The 27548-nt window shown below is 41.3% G+C and overlaps 1 protein-coding gene across 1 annotated transcript in view; it reads left to right on the top strand.

The window, feature by feature from the left end:
- Window positions 1–26963, top strand: part of LOC132823157 (pantothenate kinase 3) — a 98025-nt gene extending 71062 nt beyond the window's left edge. The window contains exons 6-7 of the mRNA XM_060836732.1: window positions 2977–3102; window positions 25462–26963. Coding sequence (XP_060692715.1) covers window positions 2977–3102; window positions 25462–25512 — 177 coding nt within the window. The 3' untranslated portion in view covers window positions 25513–26963. The remainder of the gene's footprint in view (window positions 1–2976; window positions 3103–25461) is intronic.
- The last annotated feature ends 585 nt before the right edge of the window (window positions 26964–27548 follow it).

Below are 27548 nucleotides of genomic sequence, written 5' to 3'. Positions count from 1 at the left end.
CTACCCCTAAAATCTGTCCTATACCTACCACCCCTTAATTTAAAGCTATTCCCCCTCGTAATATCTGACTCCATACGTGGGAAAGGTTCTCATGGTCAACCCTATCTAAATCCCTAATCATCTTGGACACCTCTATCAAGTCACCCCTAAACCTTCTTTTCTTCAATGAAAACAGCCCCAAGTGCCTCAGCCTTTCCTCCTATCATACCAGGCAACATCCTGGTAAACCTCCTTCGCACCCGTTCCAGTGCCTCCACATCCTTCATATAGTATGGCGGCCAAAACAGCACACAATACTCCAGATGAGGCCACACCAGAGTCTTATACAACTGCAACATGACCTCAGGACTCTGGAACTCAATTCCGCTACCAATAAAAGCCAGTACGCCATATGCCTTCTTCACTACACTATTTATCTGGGTGGCAACTTTCAGAGATCTGTGCACATGGACACCAAGATCCCACTGCTCATCCACACTAGCAAGTATCCGACCATTAGCCCAGTACTCCATCTTCTTGTTACTCTTACCAAAGTGAATCACTTCACACTTAGCTACATTGAACTCCATTTGGCACCTTTCTGCCCAACTCTGTAGCTTATCTATATCCTGCTGTAACCCGCCTCATTCTTCCTCACTGTCAACAATTCCACCGACTTTTGTATCATCCGCAAACTTGCTCACCCAACCTTCTAGCACCTCCTCCAGGTCATTTATAAAAATGTCAAACAGCAGTGGTCCTAAAACAGATTCTTGCGGAACACTGCACTCCAAGATGAACCTTTACCATCAACTACTACCCTCTGTCTTCTTCCAGCCAGCGAATTCCTAATTCAAACCTCCAACTCACCCTCAATGCCATACCTCCGTATTTTTTGCAGTAGCCTACCATGGGGAGCCTTATCAAACGCCTTACTAAAATCCATATACACCACATCTACTGCTTTACCCTCGTCCACCTCCTTAGTCACCTCCTCAAAGAATTCAATAAGGTTTGTGAGGCACGACCTGCCCTTCACAAAACCATACTGACTATCCTTGATCACATTATTCCTATCCAGATGTTCATAAATCCTATCCCTTACAATTCTCTCTAAGACTTTGCCCACAACAGAGGTAAGACTCACCGGCCTATAGTTACTAGGGTTATCCCTACTCCCCTTCTTGAACAAGGGAACCACATTTGCTATCCTCCAGTCTTCTGGCACTATTCCTGTTGACAAAGAGGACATAAAAATCAAGGCCAATGGCTCTGCAATCTCCTCCCTTGCTTCCCAGAGAATCCTAGGATAAATGCCATCAGGCCCAGGGGACTTATCTATATTCACCCTTTCCAGAATTTCCAACATCTCTTCCCTGCATATCTCAGAGCCATCCATTCTAATTAATTGTGACTCAATATTCACATCGGCAACAATGTCCTGTTCCCGAGTGAATACTGACAAAAAGTATTCATTCAGTATCTCCCCAATTTCTTCAGCCTCCACACGCAACCTCCCACTACTATCCTTGACTGGACCTATTCCTACCCTAGTCATTCTTTTATTCCTGACATACCTATAGAAAGCCTTTGGGTTTTCCCTAATCCTACCAACCAAGGACTTTTCATGTCCCCTCCTTGCTGCTCTTAGCTGTCTCTTTAGATCCTTCCTGGCAACCTTATAACTCTCAGTTGCCCCAATTGAACCTTCACGCTTCCTCTTTACATAGGCCGCCCTCTTCCCTTTAACAAGGGATTCCAATTCCTTATTAAACCACGGCTCCCTCACACGACCCTTTCCTCCCTGCCTGACAGGTACATACTTACCAAGGACACTCAATAGTTGCTCCTTGAACAAGCTCCACATATCGATTGTACCCTTCCCTTGAAGCCTACTTTTCCAAGCCACGCATCCTAAGTCATGCCTCACTGCATCATAATTTCCCTGCCCCCAGCTATACCTCTTGCCCTGTAGTGCACACTTATCCCTCTCCATCACTAGAGTAAAAGTCACCAAACTGTGGTCACTGTCCCCAAAGTGCTCCCCTGCCTCCAATTCTAACACCTGGCCTGGTTCGTTACCCAGAACCAAATCCAGTATGGCCTCACCTCTTGTTGGCCTATCTGCATATTGTGTCAGGAAACCCTCCTGCACACATTGGACAAACACCAGCTAAAGTACTCGAGCTATAGCTTTCCCAGTCAATATCTGGAAGGTTAAAGTCCCCCATAACAACCACCCTATTACTTTCACTCTTCTCCTGAATCATCCTCGCAATCCTTTCTTCTACATCTCTAGGACTATTAGGAGGCCTGTAGAAAACTCCTAACAGGGTGACCTCACCTTTCCTATTTCTAAGCTCAGCCCAAACTACCTCAGATGGCGAGTGTTCCTCCATCGTCCTTTCCACTGCTGTAATTTTATCTTTGACGAGCAATGCCACACCTCCCCCTCTTTTACCTCCACCTCTGACCCTACCAAAACATTTAAACCCTGGAACCTGCAACAACCAATCCTGTCCCTGTTCTACCCATGTCTCCATAATAGCCACAACATCGAACTTACAAGTACCAACCCACGCTGCAAGTTCACCTACCTTATTTCGTATACTTCTTGCATTGAATATTTGAATGTTTTTGAGGCAGAAATAGATTCTTTTTCAGCAGGTAATTCAAGGGTTGTCAGGGGTAGCTGGAAATGTATAATTCGAAATGAACAGATTAATCATGATAAAATGGTAGAGGAGCCTTGAGGGTATGCACCTATTTCATATGTTCATAAGGGAGAAACCAAAATACAGAAAATGTTAATAGAGTGAGATGGTAAAGATCTACCCTGCAAAACACGACCATTTTGGTGCCTTCAACAACTTTTCTTGGTTTCCTGAGACTATCTGCCACAGAAGTCTGCAGCATAAATCTAATGGTTTCCAATCATCTTTATTTTCTAATAAATAAAACCATTGTTTCACTATTCCATATTTTTATTGTTTACAGAAGATAAATAGAGTTGTTTTTGTTGGCAACTTCCTGCGAGTCAATACACTGTCAATGAAACTGTTGGCCTATGCACTGGATTATTGGTCAGGAGGTCAGCTAAAGGCATTGTTCCTGGAACATGAGGTATGTTCTTAACTAGTTCATTTGTATACCTTGTAAGGAATGAGTCCTTTTAATTTGTATTTTTTAAAATTGGCGGTGGAAATGAGGAAAAAAAATTAAAATCTGTTCTTTGAAAGTATAGCTGTAAGTAACCAGACATTTGTGGCAAGCATTGTATTTTAACAAGCAGTAATTGAACTGGTTTCAGACCAATTCGAGCAGAGTGACACTGATGCAGCTGGATGGCAAGGAGAAGTTGATTGTTGCTGGGGATGACAAGACTTGCCTGTGAGAAAAGATTGATTTAGAAGGATGAATGGATCTGATTAAAATGTTCAAAATTCCACTAGGACCAGATAGATTAGAAGTAAGAATGATGTTTACCCTAGTTGAGAAATCTAGAACGTGGGACACAATCTCAGCATACAGGATACCACTTAGGACTAAATGCAGATAAACTTCTTTACTCAAAGGTTAGAGAACCAGTGGAATTCTCTACCACAGGACACTGTGGAGGCCAAGTTACTGATTATATTGAAGAAAAAAACTAGGTTTTTAAAGGCACCAAGTGTGTGAAGAGAATGTGGAGACATAGCATTGAGATAGAGAAGCAACCATGATCATTTTGAATAGTGGAGCAGGTTCAAAGGACGTACTTTTGCTCCTAGTTTCTGTGTTCCTTTGGTCTTTGGACTAATGACATATTATTGAAAATAAAGCTATTGCCTACAAACAATGGTGTGATTAGAATTTCTCACTTATACAGTATGAAAGCAAATCCTTTGGACCAACTCAGCTATTCCAACAGATTTCCTAAACTGTTCTAGTCCATATACCAGCATTGGCCCATATTATTTGAAATGTTTCCTATTCGTGGATGTATTCAGATGCTTTTTAAATGTTGGAATTATACCGTCCTCCTCTACTCCTTTGGCAGCTTTTTCTGTACATGCACCACCCTCTGCATGAAAAAGTCATCCCACAGGTCCCTTTTAAATCTTTCCCCTCTCATCTTAAACCAAAGCTCTCTAGTTTTGGACTCCCCTGCCCTGAGTAAAAGACCTTGGCTATTCACCCTATCAATGCCCTTCATGACTTTATAAACCTCGATAAGGTCACCCCTCAGCTTCCGACACTCCAGGAGAAAAGGACACAGCTTATTCAGAATCTCGCTGTTAGCTCTAACAGTCCAATCCGAGCAATATCATTGTAAATCTTTTCTGAACCTTTTCAAGTTTAACAACATGTTTCCTACAGTAGGGAAACCAGAATTGTACACAGTATTCTAAAAGTAGCCACACCAATGTGCTGTAATAATGCTAAAGTACCTATTTGAGAATGCCCTGATGGACACGACCTGTAAGCCTTTCTTGGTTCATCCTGGAGGTCATACTCTGTGGTAGTCTGGAATATAAAACTCTTACAGATAGTTTAGTTTAAATTATTACCTTTATTTACCAATGGCACCAATGTTACACAACAATATTGAAACCTACAAGACAGGCTTGAGCTAAGGTTCTAAAACTGTTCGCAGAGTAGCAGCACTAGCTCTTCCCCTAAGAACTCTCTCAGGCTACTCTCCTTATTGCTGCAACCAAGCTGTCTTTATACAGAACTTGATATTAAAATTATAAAATATCATATTTCCTTAATCAGATAAGCAGCAATAAAATGGCAAAAAGTTTGCAGAGGAAGAGAAATTCATTGACAGGTTTGAGTACGCTTGACTAATTAAGCTACATGCACATCAAAGTGGTAACTCTGATCAGGCCAGGCCAAATGGTCAATTGCTTTGGCTAACTTTTAACTTTTCACAATTGATTTTAACAGTACATCATAACGAGGGACTAGTCTAAACTATGTGGAAAAGGTCATGAACTAAGCTCGCTCAGTTTCCGTGCCCAGTATCATTGTCCTACTTGATTGAGTTTTTTTGAAGAAGTAACAAAGAGGATTGATGAGGGCTTGATCTCACTCACCTGTTGTGGTTCCACACAAAGCCTTGTTAATTCATTCTCAAGTAACAGAAAAGTTTGGGGCTGGGACACAACTCAACTCACTTTACAATGTGAAGAAATTCATTTTATGTTACACTTAGTAGTTGTCATAGAGTGTGACTTCTAATTGATATATCTGACCAATTTAATAAGTGGCTCTAAGAAACAGAAGGAAGTCAAGAAGAAACTTTCAGAACACCAGAAACAACTCAACAGCACTTCAGAACAAAGGCTAATAATTTTGAGTATTTCCCCTCATGTCTTTTTTCAGCAGAACATTTCTATGGATGTAAGGAGAGTTCATAAGGGAATTAGAGATCATTTGTAACAGTTTACTTGTGGCTAGAATCTAATTACTTGTAATACGTAGTAATTCTTGTGAAGTAGGTAAACCTGGTTTCTTAGATTATATTACTTAGATTACCTACAGTGTGGAAACAGGCCCTTCGGCCCAACAAGTCCACATCGACCCTCCAAAAAGCAACCCAGACCCATTCCCCTACATTTACCCCTTCACCTAACACTACGGGCAATTTAGCATGGCCAATTCACCTAACCAGCACATTTTATTTGGACTGTGGGAGGAAACCGGAGCACCCAGAGGAAACCAACGCAGACACGGGGAGAATGTGCAAACTCCACACAGACAGTTGCCTGAAGCAGGAATTGAACCCAGGTCTTTGGTGCTGCGAGGCAGCAGTGCTAACCGCTGTACCACCATGCTACCCACTAATTCTATTAACCTGTGTCTGAAAATCAGGTAAATTGGGGAATATAGTGTACTAACTTTTAGCGGGGTTTGATTTAGTGAGTCATGACAAATTATGCAAGCTCTTCAAATTCAATGAGGTTTTGAACGTGGTACTAATAGATAATACAGGTGAAGGAAAATACCAGGTTCTACACTGCATTTAAGATATGGCATTGGAAACAACAGAAATGGAACATGTAGAACCCAATTTGATTTCCTGACACAACTAAAACTAAGAAATAATTGAGATACTAACAGCACTTCAGTTTTGCAGAAATATAAATGGAAATATAACTTAAGGTCGTGAAATTCAGAATCCAGTAATATTCAGTTACAGTTACAGTTAAAGTGACGAGCATGAGGAGAGAATATTAAAAGTGGAGTTGGATTTTCAAGAGAAGAAAAAGTTAAAGAGCAGAAAACGTTAAGAAAATAGAGTTAATTTAGGAAATAAACATGAGAAAACTGGAATCAAGAGTGTGGGAATGAATTAGAGCGGAAGAGCATGAATGTTTCCTGAAAATGATGTACTTGATACTGTCACTGGTGCAGCGAATGAATTGGCACTGACCCTTCCAAAATTGAGAAAAAGGTTGGGAAAATGGCTAGACAAATTAATTGGGCAAAAGAGGACTGGGCATTCCTATTCCAAAGTAAGAAATTTATGCTTCTCTATCAGAGGAGATTTCTCAAGATTATGATAGAATGAAGAAGCCAGTATTAGCTTCATATGAGAGAGTGCACTGTTTCCAGAATTGAAGGTAACAGTCGAGGCAAGACTGTGCTGATTTTGAGACTGTTAAGGAAAGTAATTTTAACATGTGGGTAAGAGCATTGGAAGTTGAAACTTATATGTTTGATGCTTTTAGAAAGGTTATTCTCTGAGAGAAATTTGAAGCTCATTGCCTTCCGTAATAAGAACTCCTGCTGAGAGCTAAAGGGTTGCAACTGCAGAGTAGGAGGCAATAACGGCTGATGATTCAGAGTTAATGCTGAAAACTGAACCTTTTCCTCTGTTACCATCATAAATTCAAAAGGACAAGTAGGAGAGTGAAAGGAAAGCAACGAGCCAAGGTAAGGAATGGATAGCTGGAAATGCCCCAGGGTACTCTTCTCAAATCAGAAAGGAAAGTAGTTAGGGTGGAGGTAAGAATCAGAAGACGCAGTCTTTCCACTGTAATGAGCTGGGACAGATTCGTTCTCAATCCTGGAAGTTAAAAAGGAGGAAGGAAGCATCTAAGTGTAAAACAGCACTAAGGAGTACAGGAGCTATTCAAAATTTCCTGCTGGAGAAGGAGTTAATTTTCCCCAAGAGTTTAATAAAAAAAAAAATTGTGTTGATAAATAAAATAAGTAATCTCAGTTAGGCTAGAGTTGCCTTGTTGTCTAGACTAGTGATAGCTGCAGTAGTTGAAGGATTTGAAAGTCATACCTTCACCTTTAATCATGGAAAGTCCAGTTGAGGCTAAAGAGACAGAACAGTTGCTGGTATTTTCCCAATGTCTGTAGTGATCAGAGCAATGGCAAAATAAAGTCCGTCATGAGATGTTACCATATAGCCATAAACAAACATTAGAGTAGCTGAAACTCTAGAGCTTTGAGGTAGGATCAGTACATGGGCCATGACCGGACAGGCTGCTCAATGTTCGAGTTTCATTGTTCTAGACAAGATAGAGAGGAAGGTAAAGGAGGTGGAGGAATTACGTGACTAGTCAGAGAGAATGTTATATCTGTGGTCAGTTGGATGTGGTGGAGGGCACATTAACTAAGGCAACTTGGGTAGCACTGAACAATGAGATGGGTGGAATCATTCTGATAGGATTATACTGTAGGTGTCCCATGGCAGATATATAGGCTGATTTTGGAAAGGTGCAATAAAAAAAATGTCACATTGGGTGACTTTAACTTCTCCAATATTGACTGGGACTCCCTTAGAGCAAGAGGCTTAGATAGGGCAGAATTTGTTAAGTGCATTCAAGAAAGTTTCTTGAAACAGCATGTGGATTGCACAACTAGAGGAGGGGCCATACTGGACCTTGCATTGGCTAATGAATCTGGCCAGGTGACTGATCTTTCAGTAGGAGAGCATTTTTGAAACATTTAAAATAGCTACAAGGAAGGATAAGTCAGGACCTTGTGGAGAGGTACTAAATTGGGGCAGGGCAAATTATGTCAGTATTAGGCTAGAGCTGGGGAGTGTTAATTGGGAGGAGCTGCTATTACACAAGTCCACCTTTGGCATGTGGGAACAGTTTAAAGACATGGTGGAGAGTTAAAGACCAACATGCTCTAGTACAGAGGAGGAACATGGGTGCAAGATAAGGGACCCTTGGATAACGAGGGAGGTTGAAAATTTAGAAGGAGAAAAGAAGTATATGTATAAAGTTTAGAAAGCTAAAATCGGATAGGGCCAGTGAGGAATTTAAGGAAAACAGGAAAGAACCCAAGCAGGGAATTAGATACAAAAGAAGGGACCATAAAATGATCTTGGCAAGTAGGGTTAAAGAAGCGTTCTATTGATACATTAAAACAAGTGGATAACTGGGGAGAAAGTAGGGAAGTTGTGCTTGGAGGCAGAGGATGTGAGTGAGATCCTAAATGAGTACTTTGCATTGGTATTCATTCAGGAAAAGGATGTGGAGGATAGTGAGATTAGTTTGGAGCCTGCTGATGCGATAGGGCATTTTGAGATCAAGAAAGAAGTGGTGTTGAAACTCTTGAATAGCATTAACGTAGATAAGTCCCCAGGTCCCAATGGTAACTACCCTGGTTAATTGAGAGAGGCAAGAGAGGAGATTGCTGGGGCCTTGGTCAAGATCTTTGTATTCTCACTCGCCACTGAAGAGGTTCTGGAGGACTGGCGAATGATTAATGTTGTTCTGAACAGAGAGACCTTAGAGTCAGTTCATGGCTCCTTGAAAGTGGAGTCACAGGTAGAGAAGGATAGTGAAGAAGGCGTTTGGTATGCTTTCTTTTATTGATATTCAGTACTGGAGTTGGGAGGTCATGTTGCGGCTGTACAGGACATTCGTTAGGCCACTGTTGGAATATTGTGTGCATTTCTGGTCTCCTTCCTATTGGAATGATGTTGTGAAACTTGCAAGGGTTCAGAAAAGAGTTACAAGGATGTTGCCTGAGTTGGAGGATTTGAGCTCTAGGGAGAGGCTGAACAGGCTGCGGCTGTTTATCCTGGAGTGTTGGAGACAGGTGTGACCTTTTTAGAGGTTTATAAAATCATGAGGATGAATAGGATAAATAGACAAAGTCTTTTCCCTGGGTGGGGGAGTCCAGAACTAGAGGGCATAGGTTTAGGGTGAGAGATAGATATATAAGAGGCAACTTTTTCACTCATAGGATGGTATGTGTACGGAATGAGCTGCCAGATGAAGTGGTGGAGGCTAGTACAATTGCAACATTTAAAAGGCATCTGGATGGATATATGAATATATGATGGGTTTGGAGGGATATGGGCCAAATGCTGGCAGGGTGGGACTAGATTGGATTGGGATATCTGATCAGCATTGACGAGTTGGACTGAAGGGTCTGTTTCCGTGCTGTACATCTCTGTGACTCTGAGTCTTCTGTTTAAGGGAAATAGGGATAATCCAGGAAACTGTAGAGCGATGAATCTCACATCAGTAGTTGAGAAGCTATTGGAGAAAATTTTTAGTGATAGTATTTACATATGTTTGGAAAAGCATGGTCTAATTGGGGACAGTCAGCACGGCTTTGTGCAGGGCAGGACATGTCTTACTAACTTGATTGAATTTTTCAGGGGGATGACTGTTGCTGTGTTGGATAGATTAATTGCAGATTTGGAGACTGGACATTAGAATTTAGAATGTGCAAAATTTAAAAATGCTGGGGAGTTGGGTGGTGTTTTCTTTTATGCTTAGAGATTTAAACAGAACGTCTGTGGGTAGTTGCTTGTGGGAATACCTGCACAGAAAGTAACCGAATTGAAACATTTATGTTGAAAGACCAAGACAAATGAATTTGAACCAGGCCCTCAACTACCACTAACCGATTAAATTTAAATCTGGTCATTTTGACAACATCAAACCAATCCTATGTAAAAAATATTATGTCTTCAGTGGTATGAAGAAGGGGGCAGTGGGAGAGAGATCCCAGAGCCAACTGCCATCTGCTAAGAGAGAATAGCTCTCACAGTCATCTATGTATGAGAGAGAAAACATAGCCATGTAGGTATTGACATTACCAATGATGTAAAAAAGGCACGCCTGATCAAAAAGTTCCTGGAAGTGTTCCTAGAGGAGGAATCAACGGACGGAAGACACAAAGTTCTGAAAGACATAGCCTGGCTACGTCTTTCTGAGAGACTAAATTCTATTTTTTTTTATATAAGTGTATTTATTGAAACAGCATACCATTAGAATCTTGTTGTACTTGAGAAGTCATTGGAAAGCACTTGTTCTGTTTGTTAATAGTTTAGTTAATTTGTTCACTGTTAGGTAAATAAATTGTTTCTTGTTTATTTTAAAGTGAGTGTCAGGGATTTATTTTCAACCACCACAAGTTGCTTTAAAAATGGATTACATCCCTTGATACACTTTTTAACAGATTATAAGGCATGGTGCTCCTCTCTGGGTGTTTTGATTTTAGTTATCAACCTCAGCTTTGTAACAGTGACAAAAATGATTGAGGAGGTCAGAACAGTGAATGGTGTCTAGATGGATTTTAGTAAGGCTTTTAACAAGATCCCTCCTGGTTGGCTCCCTCATAGAAGATTATTTTGGGCGGCACGGTGGCACAGTGGTTAGCACTGCTGCCCTACCGTGCCAGAGACCCTGGTTCAATTTCCGCCTCAGGCGACTCTTTGTGTGGAGTTTGCACATTCTTCCCGTGTCTGCATGGGTTTCCTCCGGGTACTCCGGTTTCCTCCCACAGTCCAAAAATGTGCAGGTTAGGTGAATTGGCCATGCTAAATTGCCTGTAGTGTTAGGTGGAGGGGTAAATATAGAGGGATAGGTCTGGTTGTGTTGCGCTTCGGTGGGTTGATGTGGACTTGTTGGGCTGAAGGGCCTGTTTCCACACTAAGTAATCTAATCTAATCTAACTCTTAAAAAAAAAATACATGGAATCCTCAGTGACCTGACCACATGGATTCAAAATTGGTTTGCCCATAGAAGACAGATGGTAGTAGTGGAAGAGTGTTTTTCAGGCAGGAGCTCCATGACTAATGGTATTCCATTGGGATTCTTACTGGGACCTCTGCTGCTTGTGACTTAGGTGAAAATGTGAATGGGTAGGTTGGTCAGTTTACAAATGACATAAAGGTCCATTGAGTTGTGGATAATGTAGAAGGTTGTCAAAGGATGCAGTGGAATGAGCAGAGAAATGACAGACGGAGTTCATTCTGAAGAAGTGTGGTGTGATGCATTTTCGGACATCAAACGTTAGATTAGATTAGATTCGCTACAGTGTGGAAACAGGCCCTTCAGCCCAACAAGTCCACACCGACCCTCCGAAGAGTAACCCACTCAGTCCCATTTCCAAGAATGAAGTTAAAGAACTGGGCGGCACGGTGGCACAGTGGTTAGCACTGCTGCCTCACAGCGCCTGAGACCTGGGTTCAATTCCCGACTCAGGCAACTGACTGTGTGGAGTTTGCACGTTCTCCCCGTGTCTGCATGGGTTTCCTCCGGGTGCTCCGGTTTCCTCCCACAGTCCAAAGATGTGCGGGTCAGGTGAATTGGCCATGCTAAATTGCCCGTAGTGTTAGGTAAGGGGTAAATGTAGGGGTATGGGTGGGTTGCGCTTCGGCGGGTCGGTGTGGACTTGGTGGGCCGAAGGGCCTGTTTCCACACTGTAAGTAATCTAATCTAAAAATAAACAGTTAATGGTGGGACACTGAACAGCATTCATGTTCAGGAAGATCCTGGGGTTCAAGTCCAGAGCTCCCTGAATGTGACCAAGTAAATAGAGTAGTGAAAAAAAGGCAGATGGTGTGCTTGCCTTTATTGAGTACAAGGGAATTGAGTACAAGAGTCAGCTTTATAAAGTTTTGGTTAGGCCGCACTTCGAGTATTGAGTTCAATTCTGGTCACCACATTACAGGAAAGATGTTGAGGCTTTGGACAGGGTACAGAAGAGGTTTACCGGACTGCTGCCTGTATTAAAGAGGGAGAGACTAGAAAAACTGAGGTTGTTTTCTCTTGAGCAGCGGAGGCTAAGGGGAGACTACACAGGGTTGACAGTCAGAATCTTTTTCCCCAAGTTGAAATGTCTAAAATTAGGGGGCATATATTTAAGGAGAGAGGGGGAAAGTTCAAGGGAGATATGAGGGGTAGGTTTTTGTACTTAGAGAGGGGTAGGAGTCTGGAATGCACTGCCTTGGGTGGTGGTGGTGGAGGCAGATAAGATAAAGGCACTTAAGACACTTTTAGAAAATCTAATGAATATGCAAGGAATGGAGGGATATGAACAAAAGGCAGACAGACGAGGTGAGTCTCATTTGGCATCATGTTCGGCACAACATTGTGGGCTGACACTTAGAATCCCTACAGCCTGGAAACAGGTAATTTGGCCCAACAAGACCACACCAGCCCTCCACAGAACATCCCACACAGACCCGTCTTCTTACCCTTTCCCAATAACACTGCATTTCCCATGGTTATTGCACCTAGCCTACATATCCCTGAATATTACAGGCAATTTAGCATGGCTAATTTACCTAATTCAAGTATCTTTGGCCTGTGGGAGGAAACCGGAGCATCCAGTGGAAACCCACACAGACATGGGGAAAATGTGCAAACTCCATGCAGATAGTCACCCAAAAGTGGAATTGAACCTGGGTCCCTGGCGCTGTGAGGACAGACTTGCTGAATTCTCCAGCAGCTTTAGTTTTTATTTCAGATCTCCAGAATCAGCAGTTAATTGTTTTGTTTTGTGGACAAAGGAGAGTTGGGGATAAAATATCACAAAAATAGAAAAGAGCTTTAATGAAGAGTCATCCAGATTTGAAATGTTAGCTTACTCTCCATGGATGCAGCATTTTTTTGTTTCCAGCACTTGCAGTAATTTGCTCCACCTGATAAAACAACATGCTTATCGGTTTAGCTCAGGAAATTAAGCTCAGACAGAAACTGATTCAGTATATGCTGGAGAACCATTTGGTGGAATCTGTTCAGAGCAACTGGAGTTCACCAATAGTATTGTTTCCCAAATCAGATGGATCTGCTAAACTTTCCAAAGTTTATAGAAAGGTGAATGTGGTGATGAAAACACATTCATATCCAATTCCATAGTTGGAAAACTGCATTGATAAGATTGGCAGTATAAGATTTCTTGTTTTGTAAGGTGGATTGATTGAAGAGATATTGAAATGGCATTACCATCAAGGGTAAAAGAAATATCTGGTCTTATCATGTCAAGTGGCTTACAGTAGTGTTGGGTGATCCAGTTAGGTTGCCAAGGACAGGGAAAGTAACAGAATTCTTTTTTCCTAAAACTATAAAAGACTTTGGTAGGTTTTTAGGAATGTGGTAAACACAGAGGAGAAATAGAGAATCTCACATACCACCTGTTGTTCTATGCACGCATGTCCACATTGGTCCTTAAGGGATCCTATTCTCTCTCTAGGTATTCTTTTTCCTTCAATATACTTAAAGAACCTCTTTGGATTCACCCTACTCTTCTCAGCCAAGGCTATCATGTGCCCTTTTTTGCCCTTCTGATTTCTTCTTTAGTAAACTTCTGTATACCCTATATACCTCTAGGGTATTGATTGCAGCTGCCCATACCTGAGCCATGCCTCCTTTTTTTCTGGTCAAAGCCTCCATATCTCTTGTTATCCAGGGTTCCCTATTCCTGTCAACCTTGCTTTTAACAAATTTGTTAAAGAAAGAAACAAAAAAGTCGTTGAGAGGGGTTCCAAAGTAGCAGTAAAATAGAAAGACAGATGAGGATGGTTCTGAGTCAGAAAAGAGCAAGTTAATTCAAAAAGACAGACAACAGCTAGTCAAAGAACAAGGTAACTCTTTCAATGCAATGGGTCTTACAGGTAATGCTGATGAACTCAGGCCATGAATGGGAACATGGGACTTTGACATCATAGCTATTACAGAAATTTGTCTGAGGGAAGGACAGGACTGACAGCTCCTAGGTTTCAGATGGGATGGGAAGGATAGAAAGGGAGGCAGGAGGGGATGGGGAGTGGCATTTTTGATTAAGGAAAACATCACTTGTGTCACTAAAGAGAAAATTTGAGTGTTTGTCCAGTGAAGGACGGAAACTGAGCGGGAGGGAGCAGAGGGCAGCCTGAGCAGGTAATAGTTTATGATTCTGAGGGGGAAACTGAAAAATGATGTCACAGGAGGGCTGTGATTTGATTGGTTTATAGGAAATTTGCTAATTTTAAATTATTCGTTACAACTTGCATTCAGATTGAGAAAATACACAGAGATATAAAAACAGTTAAAAATGTTTAAAGAGTCGAGGAGATTGAGTCTGATCTTCAAACATTATGACACATCAGGGAGGGGGAGAGTTACGTTGTAGGAGACAGTCACACCCCTTAGCCTAATTAACTTGAATTCAGCCAGTGATTAGGAATAAGAGTGTGTGGCTGTGAGTGAGGCAGGTAGAGTTGCAGGAGCCTCAGCCTCTGTCCATATCCAACAGTTTCAAGAGTGTGTGGATGGGAATGGTGACTACAGGGAGAAGGAGCTGACTGATAACAGCAGCATGGTGCAGGGAGCCATTCAGGTGTGGGGATAGAAGAGAAATGTTGTAATTAAGGATAGTATGGTTAGAGGCATAGACACTGCTCTCTGTCACCAGGTTTGAGTGTCCCTAAGGTTGTGTTGCTGCCAGCTGCTTGGGTTTAGGATATCTCATCTGAACTGCAGAGGAACTTGGAGAGGGTAACAATCCAGTGGTCATGGGCCACGTTGGTACTAATGATATATATAAAACTAGGGCAGAGGTTCTGCTAAGGGAGTATGAACAGCTAGGAACTAAATTAAAAAGCAGAACCAAAAAGGTAATAATCTCTGGATTACTACGTGAGCCATGAGCTAATCAGCACAGGGTAAATATGAAGCAGATAAATACGCTGCTTAAAGATTGGTGGGGGAGAAATGGATTTGAATTCATGGGAAATTGGCAGCAGTACTGGGGAAGAAGGGACCTGTTCAGATGGGACAGTCTTTAGCTGAACTGTGCTGGGACCAGAGTCCGAGCGAATCGCAGAACTAGGGCTGTAGACATGCCTCTAAACTAAATATGGGGTGAGGGATGCGAGGGTTCAGTTATGGGAGAAATTAGAAAACCAGAATTAAAGGGAGAGGTAAGAATGCAGGACTTGGAAGACGTTATTAAACTCTCTAGCACAGACACAATAGGACAGAGCGTTTCGAAAGCATTAGCAAACAAACTTCAAGCACACTGAACAAAGGAATGATGATGTGAAGAGGGACGGTTAATACAGGACTTGAAGGTGTTATATCTGAATGCATGCAGTATAAGGAGTAAGGTAAAAACGCTTGTGGCACAGATCGATGGTAGGCATCACGAGGACACGGCTGCAAGGGGATCAGATTAGGAGCTGATAGGCAGAGGGGGTGAGGTTGCTTTATTAGTAAGAAATGAAATTAAATCAATAGTAAGAAACAAAGTGGGGTCAGATGTTGTGGAATCTGTGTGGGTAGAATTGAAGAACTGCAAATGTAGAAAATACCATTGTTGAGTTATTGTCAGGCCTCCAAACTGTGGTCAAGAGATGGGGTGCAAAATAAATTAGGAGATAAAAAGATATGTTGGAAAGGCAAAGTTACAGTGATTTCAATATGCAGGTGGACTGGGAAAATTGGGTTGGTAGTGGTTTTCAAGACGAAGATTTTTTGGAATGTCTACACAATGGCATTTTGGAGCAGCTCATGGTGGAGCCCACTAGAGAACAGACAATACTGAATTTAGTGTTGTGCAATGAGGCAGACTTGATAAGGGAGTTTAAGGTAAAGGAACCCTTAGGTGGCAGTGATCATAATATGATTAAATTTATTCTGCAATTTGAGAGGAAGGAGATAAAATCAGAGGTAACAGTATTACAGCTGAATAAAGGCGATTACAGAGGCATGAGGGAGGAGCTAAGTAGAATTGACTGGAAGAGGACCCTAGCCGGAAAGATTGGCGAAGGACAATGAAGGAAACCAGAGGATTGGGAACCTTACAAAGACCAACTGAGGGCAACATAAAAAGAAATAAGGAGGGAGAAGATTAAATAGGAGGGTAAACTAGCCAGTAATATAAAGGTAGACTGTTAACAGTTTCTTTGGATATATAATGGGCAAAAGCGAAGCAAAAGTGGACATTGGACTGCTGGAAAATTACACTGGAGGGATCATAGTGGGGAACCAGGAAAAGGCTGAGGAACTTGATGATTACTCATGTCTTCTACTATGAAGACTGACATGAAGTAATGTCCCAAAAATTCAAGAGGGTGATGGGGCAGAGCTGAGTATGGTGGCCATCACAAAGGAGAAGGTGTTAGAGAAACTGGCCTAAAAGTAGATAAGTCGCATGGACCAGATGGACTATACTGCAGAGGTGTATAGGGAGATAGCTGAAGAGACAGTGGAGATATTAGTGGTGTTCTTTCACGAATTGCTAGAGTCAGGAATGATCCCAGAGGACTCAAAAATCGCTAATGTGACATCTCTGTTTGAAAAGGGAAAATTACAGACAAATTCGCCTAACCTCAGATGTTGTGAAGGATGACATTTCTGAATACTTGGAAGCGTATGGTAAAATAGGGCAAAGTCAGCATGGTTTCAATTTTGCTAGAATTCTTCAAGGAAGTAACTCCTTGTTAGACCAAGAAGAGCCAATGAATGTTAACTGTGTGGACTTCAAGAAGGCCTATGACAAGATCCGCAAAGGAGGTTACTGAGCAAGGTAAGGGCCCATAGTGTTAGCAGCAAGGTGCGAACATGGAAAGAAGCTTGGCTCTCTGGCAGAAAGCAAAGAGTGGGGATAAAAGGGTTCTTCTCAGGATGGCAGCTGGGAACAAGTGGTGTTCCGCAAGGCTCCGTGTTGGGACAACAACTTTTCACTTTATACATCAATAATCTAGATGAAGGAACAGGTAGCATTGAGGAGGTGGGGATGCTGCAAAAATATTTGGACAGGTTAGGAGAGTGGGAAAGGAGTGACAGATAGATACAATGTGGAAAAATGTGAGGTCATGCAGGAAAAGTAAAGGCATGGACTATTACTAAATGGGGAAAAAAATCAGAAATTTGAAGTGCACAGAGACTTGGGAGTTTTAATTCAGGATTCTCTCAAGGTGGGCGGCACGGTGGCACAGTGGTTAGCACTGCTGCCTCACAGCGCCTGAGACCCGGGTTCAATTCCTGACTCAGGCGACTGACTGTGTGGAGTTTGCACATTCTCCCCGTGTCTGCGTGGGTTTCCTCCGGGTGCTCCGGTTTCCTCCCACAGTCCAAAGATGTGCGGGTCAGGTGAATTGGCCATGCTAAATTGCCCGTAGTGTTAGGTAAGGGGTGTAAATGTAGGGATATGGGTGGGTTGCGCTTCGGCGGGTCGGTGTGGACTTGTTGGGCCGAAGGGCCTGTTTCCACACTAAGTAATCTAATGTAAGTAATCTAATCTAATCTAAACTTGCAGGTTGAGTCAGTAGTTAGGAAGACAAATGCAATGATGTATTTATTTATTTACTTCTGAGAATATTTGGGCTGTAATAGTTGACTGGGTCGAGCAATGTGTTCAAGGCTTGGATGGTGAGGAATTTGTTGTATGCATTCAAGAAAACTTCTTTCAATATCTAAATGTACCCATGAGATAATAAGCAAAATTTGACCTTCCCTTAGGAAATAAGGCAGGGAAATAGTACATGAACACCAGTGTTCATAATGCTATTAGTTTTAAAACAGTGAAAGAAAATGATAACCTTTCCATAAATGTTCATGCTTCTTAATTAGAGTAAGGCAAATTTTAATGAGACACAAACTTTCAAAAGTTGGTTAGTCTGTTTGCAGGTAAAGGACTAACTGACAAGTGACACTTTCAGAAGTGTGATAATAAGAGTTCAGAAGCATTATCTTCCCGTAAGAGTTGTGACGATGCTGCTCCTTTAACAAGGTTATGCTGTCCTTGGCTGCTTTTTTCAGAGAGGTCGTAAAAGCAGCAATTCTGAAAAGTCTACATTTGAAGGGTTTTAGGGCCAGTTTGATTATAGCTAACAGTTACTTTCAAGTTTAAAAAAACACTTGTACAATGAAAGAAAAGTGGCCAGTTCTCCCAGTTCAGCTTATCTCTGGTTAGGTTTTGTTTCAGTAGTCTGGCTATTCGCTGAAAGCAGTCAGTCAATGTTGATGCTGCAGGACCCAAGGAAGCAGGTCCATGCTGAACTTCTCACTCTCTCTGACATCTCCTCTGTAAGACCCTATGGTTGATTTGTCATTTTTTGCCTATACATGTTCGTAGGGATCATTGCAAGTACTTGGAACAGCATGATTAAGTTGGGATAATCTGTTGGGTCTTTCAGATAGGTTGTTATTCTGCATTATGTTCTCTTTTGTTTGTGTTTCATTTGGTAATCTTGTAAGTAAATTCTGTTTTGTTAAAACTAAGTGGCTTGACCAGCTACATCACTCCTGGAATATCCATTGTACACCTGCTTAAAACGAGCAAACTTAGGGTTTGGGCTACTTTCTTGAAGTGTTTTGAGGAGATCTGGCCTGGTCCATAAAAGTGAAGAGTAAGGCTGGTAAGAGTAGAGAACAATGGATGAGTAAAAAAAATTATTCTGTACATAATAAGAAACAATCATGTATTAGATACAAGGTAAAAACAATGACTGCAGATGCTGGAAACCAGATTCTGGATCAGTGGTGCTGGAAGAGCACAGCAGTTCAGGTAGCATCCAACAAGCAGCGAATAGACAACTGTAAACAAATGAATTTCTTGAAGAGTATTAAGAGTATGGGGCATTCTTAAGAATAAAGTCAGAAAGGCAACAAGGGGAGACGAGAGAGCCTTGGCACATAAGTTTAAGGGTTATCCAAAGAGATTCTACAAGCATATTAAGAGCAAAAGAGCAACTAGAGAGAGAATATGGCTACTTTAATGTCAATTTTTATTGTGAAGAATGACATGATGGCTAGAAACTCTGGGAAATAAATGAAGATGTTTTGAAAATAGTTCATAATTCGGAAGAAGAAGTTGTAGAAAGAAATAAAGGTGGATAAATCCCCAGGACATGATCAAGTATATCCCAGGACGTTATGAGAAATTAGGGAACAAATTGTGAAGCCATTAGCAGAAATGTTAGTATCATGGGTACCTACAGATGAGGTGCCAGAGGACTGAAGGGTGCCCCTTATTAAATAAAGGCTGTGAAAAGAAAACTGGGAACTATAGATCTGTGAGCCTGACATTGGTAGTGGTTAAAGTGAATTGGCCATGCTAAATTGCCCATAGTGTTAGGTGCATCAGTCAGAGGGAAATGTCTAGATGGGTTATTCTTCGGAGGGTCGGTGTGGACTAGTTGGGCTGAAGGGCCTGTTTCCACACTGTAGGGAATCTTAAAAAAAAATCTAATCTAATCTTAAGTTGTTGGCGGTGATTCTGAAAACTAGGATTTGCATCCATTTGGAGAGACAATGTCAGGGATAGTCAGCATGGTTTTGTGTGAGGAAAGTTGTGTCTCGCAAACTTGATTGAGCATTTTGAGGAAGTAACAAGTGGAATTGGATATGAATCTATTCTCGTGACCACATTCACTTTTCTATAAACTATAGGAAGTTTCTGCCTTCACAGTGCCAGGGATCTGGGTTCGATTCCACCTTTGGGCGACTATCTGTCTGGAGCTTGCACATTCTCCCCATGTCTGCATGGATTTCTGCTGGGTGCTCTGCTTTCCCCCCACAGGCCAAAGATTTGTAAATTAGGTGAATTGGCCATGCTAAATTGCCCATAGTGTTCAGGGATGTGTAGGCTAGATGCAATAGCCATGGAAAATGCAGGGTTACAAGGATAGGGTAAAAGGATGTTCTTCAGTTGCTGTTGGTGTAGACTTGTGGGGCCAAATGGCCTGTTTCCACGCTGTAGGGATTCTAAGTTTCAGCCCATGGTTTTGTACCAAACATGATGCCAAATGAGACTCAGCCCTTCTGCCTGCCTTTTGTTCATATCCTTCCATACCTTGCATGTTGTTGTGCTTAACTAAAAGTTGCTTAAATGCTCTTATCGGATCTGCTGCCTCCCACCACCAACCAAGCAGTATATTCCAAACTCACATCACACCCTGTGTAAAAGAAACCTGCCCCTCATGTCTCATTTTGACTTCCCCCTTTCATCTTAAAATGCATGCCTCCTATTATTAGACGTTTCACTTGAGGAGAAAGATTCTGACCGTAAACCCTATCTGCGCAGTCTTCCTTTACCCTCCGCTGCTCAAGAAAAAAACAGCCTGAGTTTTTCTAGTCTCTACTTACTGCTGATATGCTGTAATCCAGGCAGCATCCTGGTAAACCTCTCCGAAGCCTCTACATCTTTTCTGTAGTATTCTAAATGTGGCTTAACCAAAATCTTATAAAGCTGACATCCTGACTCTTGTACTCAATTCCCCAATGAATAAAAGCAAGCTTACCATACACCTTCTTTACCATCCTATCCACTTGCATGGCCACAATTAGAGAGCTATGGACTTGAAACAAATGCTGTTCAGAATCCCGCACTTCTTTAACACACAATCTCTCAAAATGCAACACCTCACACTTAGCGAAATAATTTGGAAAAATATGAGGTATTGCATTTTGGTAAAGCAAACCAGGGCAGGATTTACACAATTAATGGTAGGCCCTGGATAGTGTTGTAGGACAGAGACATCGGATTCAGATGTATACTTCATTGAAATTTGTATCACTTATCAATAAGTTGGTTAAGAAGGTATTTAACATGCTTGCTTTCATTATTTAGGGACTCTTGAGTGCCATTTTGTCCTGTTGAGGTTGTACAGGATATTGGTTAGGCCTGTCCTGGAGTACTGTGTGCCATTCTGTTGCCCTGCGATACGAAGGATTAAATTGGATAGGGTTCAGAAAAGTTTCCTAGAATGTTGCTGGGAATGGAGGGTTTGAGTTATAAAAATGTTTTGGATGTTTTTCACAGGATCATAGATGGTTGAGGGGTGACCTTATAGAGATTTATAAAATCAAGAGGGAGGTAGATAAGGTGAAGAGCAGGGTTCTTTTCCCTAGATTGGGTGAGTTTTAAACTAGCGGGCATATTTTTAAGTTGAGGAGAGAGTCTTAAAAAGGGCTTGAAGGACAACGTTTTCTCACACACAGTCGTTAAAGTATGGAATGAACTGCCAGATGGATGCAGGTATAGTGACAACATTTAAAACGCATTTGGATAATCCATGAAGAGGAAAAGTTTAGAAGGCCAAAAGCATGCATGTGGGACTAGTTTAGTTTGAGAATATGGCCAAAGGAACTAGTTGGATCAAAGGGTTTGTTTCCATGTTGTCTGACTCTATGGCTGTATGACTGTAAGTAGTATGATCTGCAGAGTGCCAAGCACGCCTTTGAAAAACTCAAGACAATCGTGATAAATGAACAGGATGTTGGTCACCCCTGATTTTTCCAGACCTTTCCAATAAATCAATTAATTTCATTTGATTGTTAGTTGCTGGATTTGGGGAGAAATTAGCAAGTTTTGAGAAGATGTGTAGCTCAGGTTGAGGTTTTGGTTGTAGGTTTGTTCGCTGAGCTGGAAGGTTCATTTTCAGACGTTTCATCACCATATTAGATAACATCATCAGTGAGCCTCCAAATGAAGTGCTGGTGGCATGGTCAGCTTTCTATTTGTGTTCAGGTTTCCTTGGGTTGGTGATGTCATTTTCTGTGGTGATGTCATTTCCTGTTCTTTTTCTCGGGGGGGGGGGGTAGTAAATGGGATCCAAGTCAATGTGTTAGCATTCCAACCAGAATTTTATCAACTATGTTTCCAGGAATCCAGGAATTCTCATGTGTGTCTATGTTGGCTCATCCTAGGATGGATGTGGTGTCCTTCCTCTCTGTATGTAAGGATACTAGTGAGAGTGGGTCATGTCTTTTTGTGGCTAGTTGATGGTCATGTATCCTGGTGGCTAGTTTTCCACCTGTTTGTCCAATGTAGTATTTCTTACAGTTCTTACAGGGTATTTTGTAAGCAACATTAGTTTTTCTGTTTGTATAGGGTTTTTCAAGTTCATGAGCTGCTGTTTTAGTGTGTTGATGGGTTTATGGGCTACCATGATGCCAAGAGGTCTGAGTCATTTGGCAGTCATTTCAGAGATGTCTTTGAAGTAGGAGAGAGTAGATAGGGTTTCTGGACATGTTTTGTCTGCTTGTGGGGTTTGTGGCTGCAAAATCAGCGGACTGAGTTCATTGGGTACCTGTTCTTCTTGAATACATAATAGGTGATTTTCCTCTGCTCTGCGTACTTCCTTTGTGCTGCAGTGTGTGGTGGCTCATTGAAATACCGTTTTAATGCAGCTTTGTTTGTGGGTGTTGGGATGACTGCTTCTGTAGTTCAGTTTTTTAGTCCATATGTGTTATTTTCCTATAGATGCTGGTTTGAAGTTCCCCATTGGCTGTATGCGCTACTGTGACATCTAGGAATGACAGTTTGCTGTTGTTTTCCTTCTCTTTATTGAATTTTGATGGTCTTGAGGGTTTCCTCTAATTTGTTTCATTTAGTGGTGACAAAGGTGTCATCCATGTGGTGCACCCAAAGTTTGGATTGGGTGGTTGGCCGAGCTGTTTGTTAGAGTCTCTGCATTACTGCCTCTGCTGAGCACCCTGATGTTGGAGATCCCGTGGGGAGAAATACTTGCCTTAACCTTCATTTTGGAGCTAGAGTTATTTTTTAATCCATAAGTAGAGTGATTCCTCAGCTGACATCACCAAGAGCTTCTTGATTTTCTCCATTTTTAAAAGTATTGCACTAGTCAATGTTGTCTAAATTTCCCTTCGTTCTGATCTCAACTGTACTGTCAAGAATGTTCCTGGAAAACTAAGTTAAAGGCGAATAGTGAGCGAATAGTGAGACTGCAATTGTTCTGTTTTTGTTATGACACCAAGTTATGTGAGAAGTCCGAAAGGAACCAATTCTTCTTTGGATAAAAGCAAACTACTGTGGATGCTGGAATCTGAAACCAAAAGAGAAAATGCTGGAAAATCTCAGCAGGTCTGGCAGCATCTGTAAGGAAAGAAAAAAGAGCTGACCTTTTGAGTCTAACTGACCCTTTCTCAAAGTTTCTTTGGGTTCAGTCATTAACGGCAAGCTTGGAATTTAACAAGTGCTAAAGGTTGTTGAGAAATTCAGTGTTAAAACATTGTGGTCATCAAGATGGCTGTGGAGACAGTGGGCTGAGCCATCTGCCATCACTCCCATCAACTTTCTTTCTCCTCTTATTCATCTGTTTTCTTTGGCTGTTTTCTTTTTTCTTTCTTCTGTTTTGGATCTTTTGTGTCTGAAGAGCCACGGCTGAGGGAGGATGCCCTTGGGAGCAGCAGCAGCACCAGGAGAAGCGAGCCATGGCTCCATCCCAGCCCAGGACTTCCCAGTGAGCAAGGAGCAAGTTCTGGACTGACTGGCTTGGCCCAGACTCGCAGGCTCTGGGTCCATGGCTGGTCTGGGTGCCTGAAGGAGGAGAGATGACGGTCTTATTCTGATGTGCAGATCTGTTCCCCCATATGGAGGTTTTGTTTGTCTTCAGGTGTTCCAGCAGCCTGGCAGGTGGTCTTGTCCAGGAATGACAGTCTCAGCCCAGCTTCACAATCTTCAGCGGAGGCTTCTAGCCCAGTGGTGCAGCAGTCCAATGTGTCCCGAATTGGTGGTCTGAATTCAGCTGCATCTTGAGAGTATTCCATCCTTCCTTAAATGGCTTTCATCAAGTCCTGGAGCCGTTAACTGAACTGTGATTAACTTTGTCTTAATTTTACTTCTTTTTATTATATGTAACTTCTGCCATTGATTGGGCTGACATAAAACTATCCTGTGCATTTTTCATGTAAAAGTACACATGACAAATTTCTGTTCTCTTCTGGCTGGAAGAAACTAGCTTTCAGCAGTGAGGGACAAATAATAGTGCATCATAATATAAGGCCCTTCGGCCACTAAGTCTACACAAGCAGAAAAAGAGCTTTTGCCTCAAAACAGTCCTTCCTATTCATTTATTCTTTATTCCTATTCATAGAACTGTCAAAAAGTTGGATGGAGCTGAATAAGTTCCACTTGAAAGAGATGTGATTGGTGAGGAAGGACCAAGAGTAGATTCATTCCAAATTGGCTGGTGACAGTTAGTCAAGCATTTTGTCACTGATTTGGAAAAGAAAGTTTTGATTGCTTCCTCAAAAAACATGGAAGAGAGCAAGATATTCAGAAACAAAATCCGGAATTTGGGAAAGCCTTGTCAGGTCTGGCAGCATCTGTAGAGAGACTATTTTGGGTTCAGTGATCTTTCTTAGAACCAGAAATGTTAACTCTGATTTCTCTACCCAGATCTGCTGAGCCTTTCCAGATATTTCTCTTTTTTTTTTCTGATTTCATCATCCCTAGTTCTTTCAGTTATTATTTATATTGGAATTCAATTTAACAAGGCCAATTATCTAACCTGCACATCTTTGGACTGTGGGAGGAAACTGGAGCACCTAGAATAAACCTGAGTACAGCTTCATAACAAGAAGGATTGAGTATAGGAGCAAAGAGATTCTTCTGCAGCTGTACAGGGCCCTGGTGAGACAGCACCTGGAATAGTGTGTGCAGTTCTGGTCTCCAAATTTGAGGAAAGACATTCTGGCTATTGAGGGACTGCAGCGTAGGTTCACAAGGTCAATTCTTGAATGGCAGCACTATCTTATGTTGAAAGATTGGAGCGACTGGGCTTGTATACCCTTGAGTTTAGAAGACTGAGAGGGGATCTGATTGAGACGTATAAGATTATTAAAGGATTGGACACTCTGGAGGCAGAAAACCTGTTTCTGCCGATGGGTGAGTCCCGAACCAGAGGACTTAGCTTAAAAATAAGGGGTAGGCCATTTAGGACAGAGATGAAGAGAAACTTCTTCACCCAGAGAGTGGTGGGTGTGTGGAATGCTCTGCCCCAGAAGGCAGTGGAGTGCATTCGTTCAGAAAGAGTTGGATAGAGCTCTCAAGGATAGTGGAATCAAGAGTTATGGAGATAAGGTAGGAACAGGATACTGATTGAGGATGATCAGCCATGATCTTAATGAATGGTGGTGCAGGCTCGAAGGGCAGAATGGCCTACTCCTGCACTTATTGTCTATTGTCTACAGAAGATGTGATCTGAAAATGAATATGGAATGGAATAATCAGGTTTTATATGAATCATAGGTAGTCCTTTCAGTGTAAAGTTTTAAAGAAGGGATAGCACCATGTGAAATTCTAGTATTAAAAGAAACCTGTTAGCTTGCAGTACTCATGTTTAGAAAAGAAACACGCTGATCGCAAATAATGTTTTGTTCAAAGATTATACTGTCACATTTAATGCAAAAATGCTGTGCTAAGTAATAGATAACATGTTATACACAAATTCTACTGTTTTCATTTTCTTTATTCTTCTATTTTAAAATGCAGGGTTACTTTGGAGCAGTAGGCGCCCTACTGAGACTTCTCAATTCCACTTAAATGTCAAGGCATTCAACATCCTGGTGAAAACTGAAGATATGCACACATCGACACGATGGTTTAGAATGGAAAGATTCACCCAGGGTAACCAAACCTTGTGAAAATGTCAGGCAAAGTTGAGCCACACTACAGGCTGATTGTGTTACTAAAGTATTCTTTCTACTTGAAAAAGTTTTAAAAAGTACAGTTTTTTTAAATCGGGTCCAATGTATTGGGCATTAAGCCACTGCATAACTTCTCAGCACAACACTGCTACAAAGTGCCACATCCACAAGAGTTGTTTGATTTTGTTAATCTAATCTTTATTTTCCCTTTATTCCATCCAAGTGGTCTCCAAAGTACCTTGAGTTTGTACACATGAAAATTTTGCTTGGACATCTGGAACCTATGAATAATCATTTACAGAAAGATAAGCATAGTGTTTCACGGGTGCAATAAATAAATTGTGTGCAATAGAATCTGGTAGTGACGTATCTGCCCTGTGGAGAATAATTTTGACTGAGACAAGGATCCTTATTTAGTACTACAGATTTGTTTTAATTACTTTATTTAGAGAACCTCTGCAGATAAAATGCATACAATTGAGCAAAAGGGACCACGTTCAGGCAAAACAAAATATATGCAGCAAAATGTCTAGGGAGGCCAAGGTATGCATTTATGTACACACACCAAAAGTGGCTTTTATTTATTTTTTAAAGTAGTTAATTTTATTCAGGAAACGTTTGTATTTTATATGGGAGAGGTAGAATTCTACCTACCTGTGAAATTACTGGAAATATTTCATTCTCTAAAATGCCTTAAGCCCACACCAAGAACATATATACTTTGGTACATCCTTACAAAGAAATAGGGCAAACTAAACTTGCACATCACTTGTGTTTATCTACATTTAGGAATTATATTTTTTAAAGGTAATGGGGCATATTTGATTGCTGGGTAAATTATATCTGATCATGTTGCCTCATAAACTACCAGGACACAGTTGAAATGAGTTTTGTGCTCATGGTCAATGGAATTGGATCACCTCTTGACATTCCTTAAGGATGTCTATTTTAATATATATGTGAAATTTACAACAGTGTGTTAATTTAATTTTGGATTATTTTTGAATGGTGAAATGGTCTGTGACTGGTGCCTTCTATATTACTGTATGGTGATTTCAAACTGAGTGGCTAATGATTTCAATGTACATTAATGTTGGTAATAACCCGCTGATTCATAGAAAATGATGCAGGCAGTATTAAATATCACTGGATTGTATTTCTTTCTGCTAATTGGCTACTATTGTTAGTCCAACAGTTGTGCAGAGATTATGTGCTAAATTGTCAGTACAGCTTTCACCATGTCATGTGAAACATGCTTCTATTCTAATCTAAGTTAAAATAACATAGACAACTAATTTAATAAAGTGACCATAAATTTTATTTTGTGTGTATGTCACACAGCCTTTGTTTTCAGTGTCTTTGATTGAAACTCTCTTTAAAGTCACTATGTTGTCTGTGCAGTCTGTGCAGTCCCGAAAAATAAGGGGTAGGCCATTTAGAACAGAGATGAGGAGAAACTTCTTCACCCAGAGAGTGGTGGGTGTGTGGAATGCTCTGCCCCAGAAGGCAGTGGAGGCCCAGTCTCTGCATTCGTTTAAGAAAGAGTTGGATAGAGCTCTCGAGGATAGTGGAATCAAGGGTTATGGAGATGAGGCAGGAACACGATACTGATTGAGGATGATCAGCCATGATCATCATGAATGGTGGTGCAGGCTCGAAGGACAGAATGGCCTACTCCTGCATCTATTGTCTATTTTCTCCAGAAGATGTGTGATCTGAAAATGAATATGGAATGGAATAATCAGGTTTTATATGAATCATTAAATATGGGTAGTCCTTTGGCACCATGTGAAATTCTAGTATTAAGAGAAACCTGTTGGCTTGCATTACTCGTGTTTAGAAAAGAAACATGCTGATCACAAATAATGTTTTGTTCACAAGATTATACTGTCATATTTAATGCAAAAATGCTGTGCTAAGTAATAGATAACT

This window comes from Hemiscyllium ocellatum, chromosome 16 (assembly GCF_020745735.1).
Source record: "Hemiscyllium ocellatum isolate sHemOce1 chromosome 16, sHemOce1.pat.X.cur, whole genome shotgun sequence".
NCBI classification, from domain to species: domain Eukaryota; kingdom Metazoa; phylum Chordata; class Chondrichthyes; order Orectolobiformes; family Hemiscylliidae; genus Hemiscyllium; species Hemiscyllium ocellatum.
Note: the sequence above shows the minus strand (reverse complement) of the source record. Positions and strands in the feature narration are given on the sequence as shown.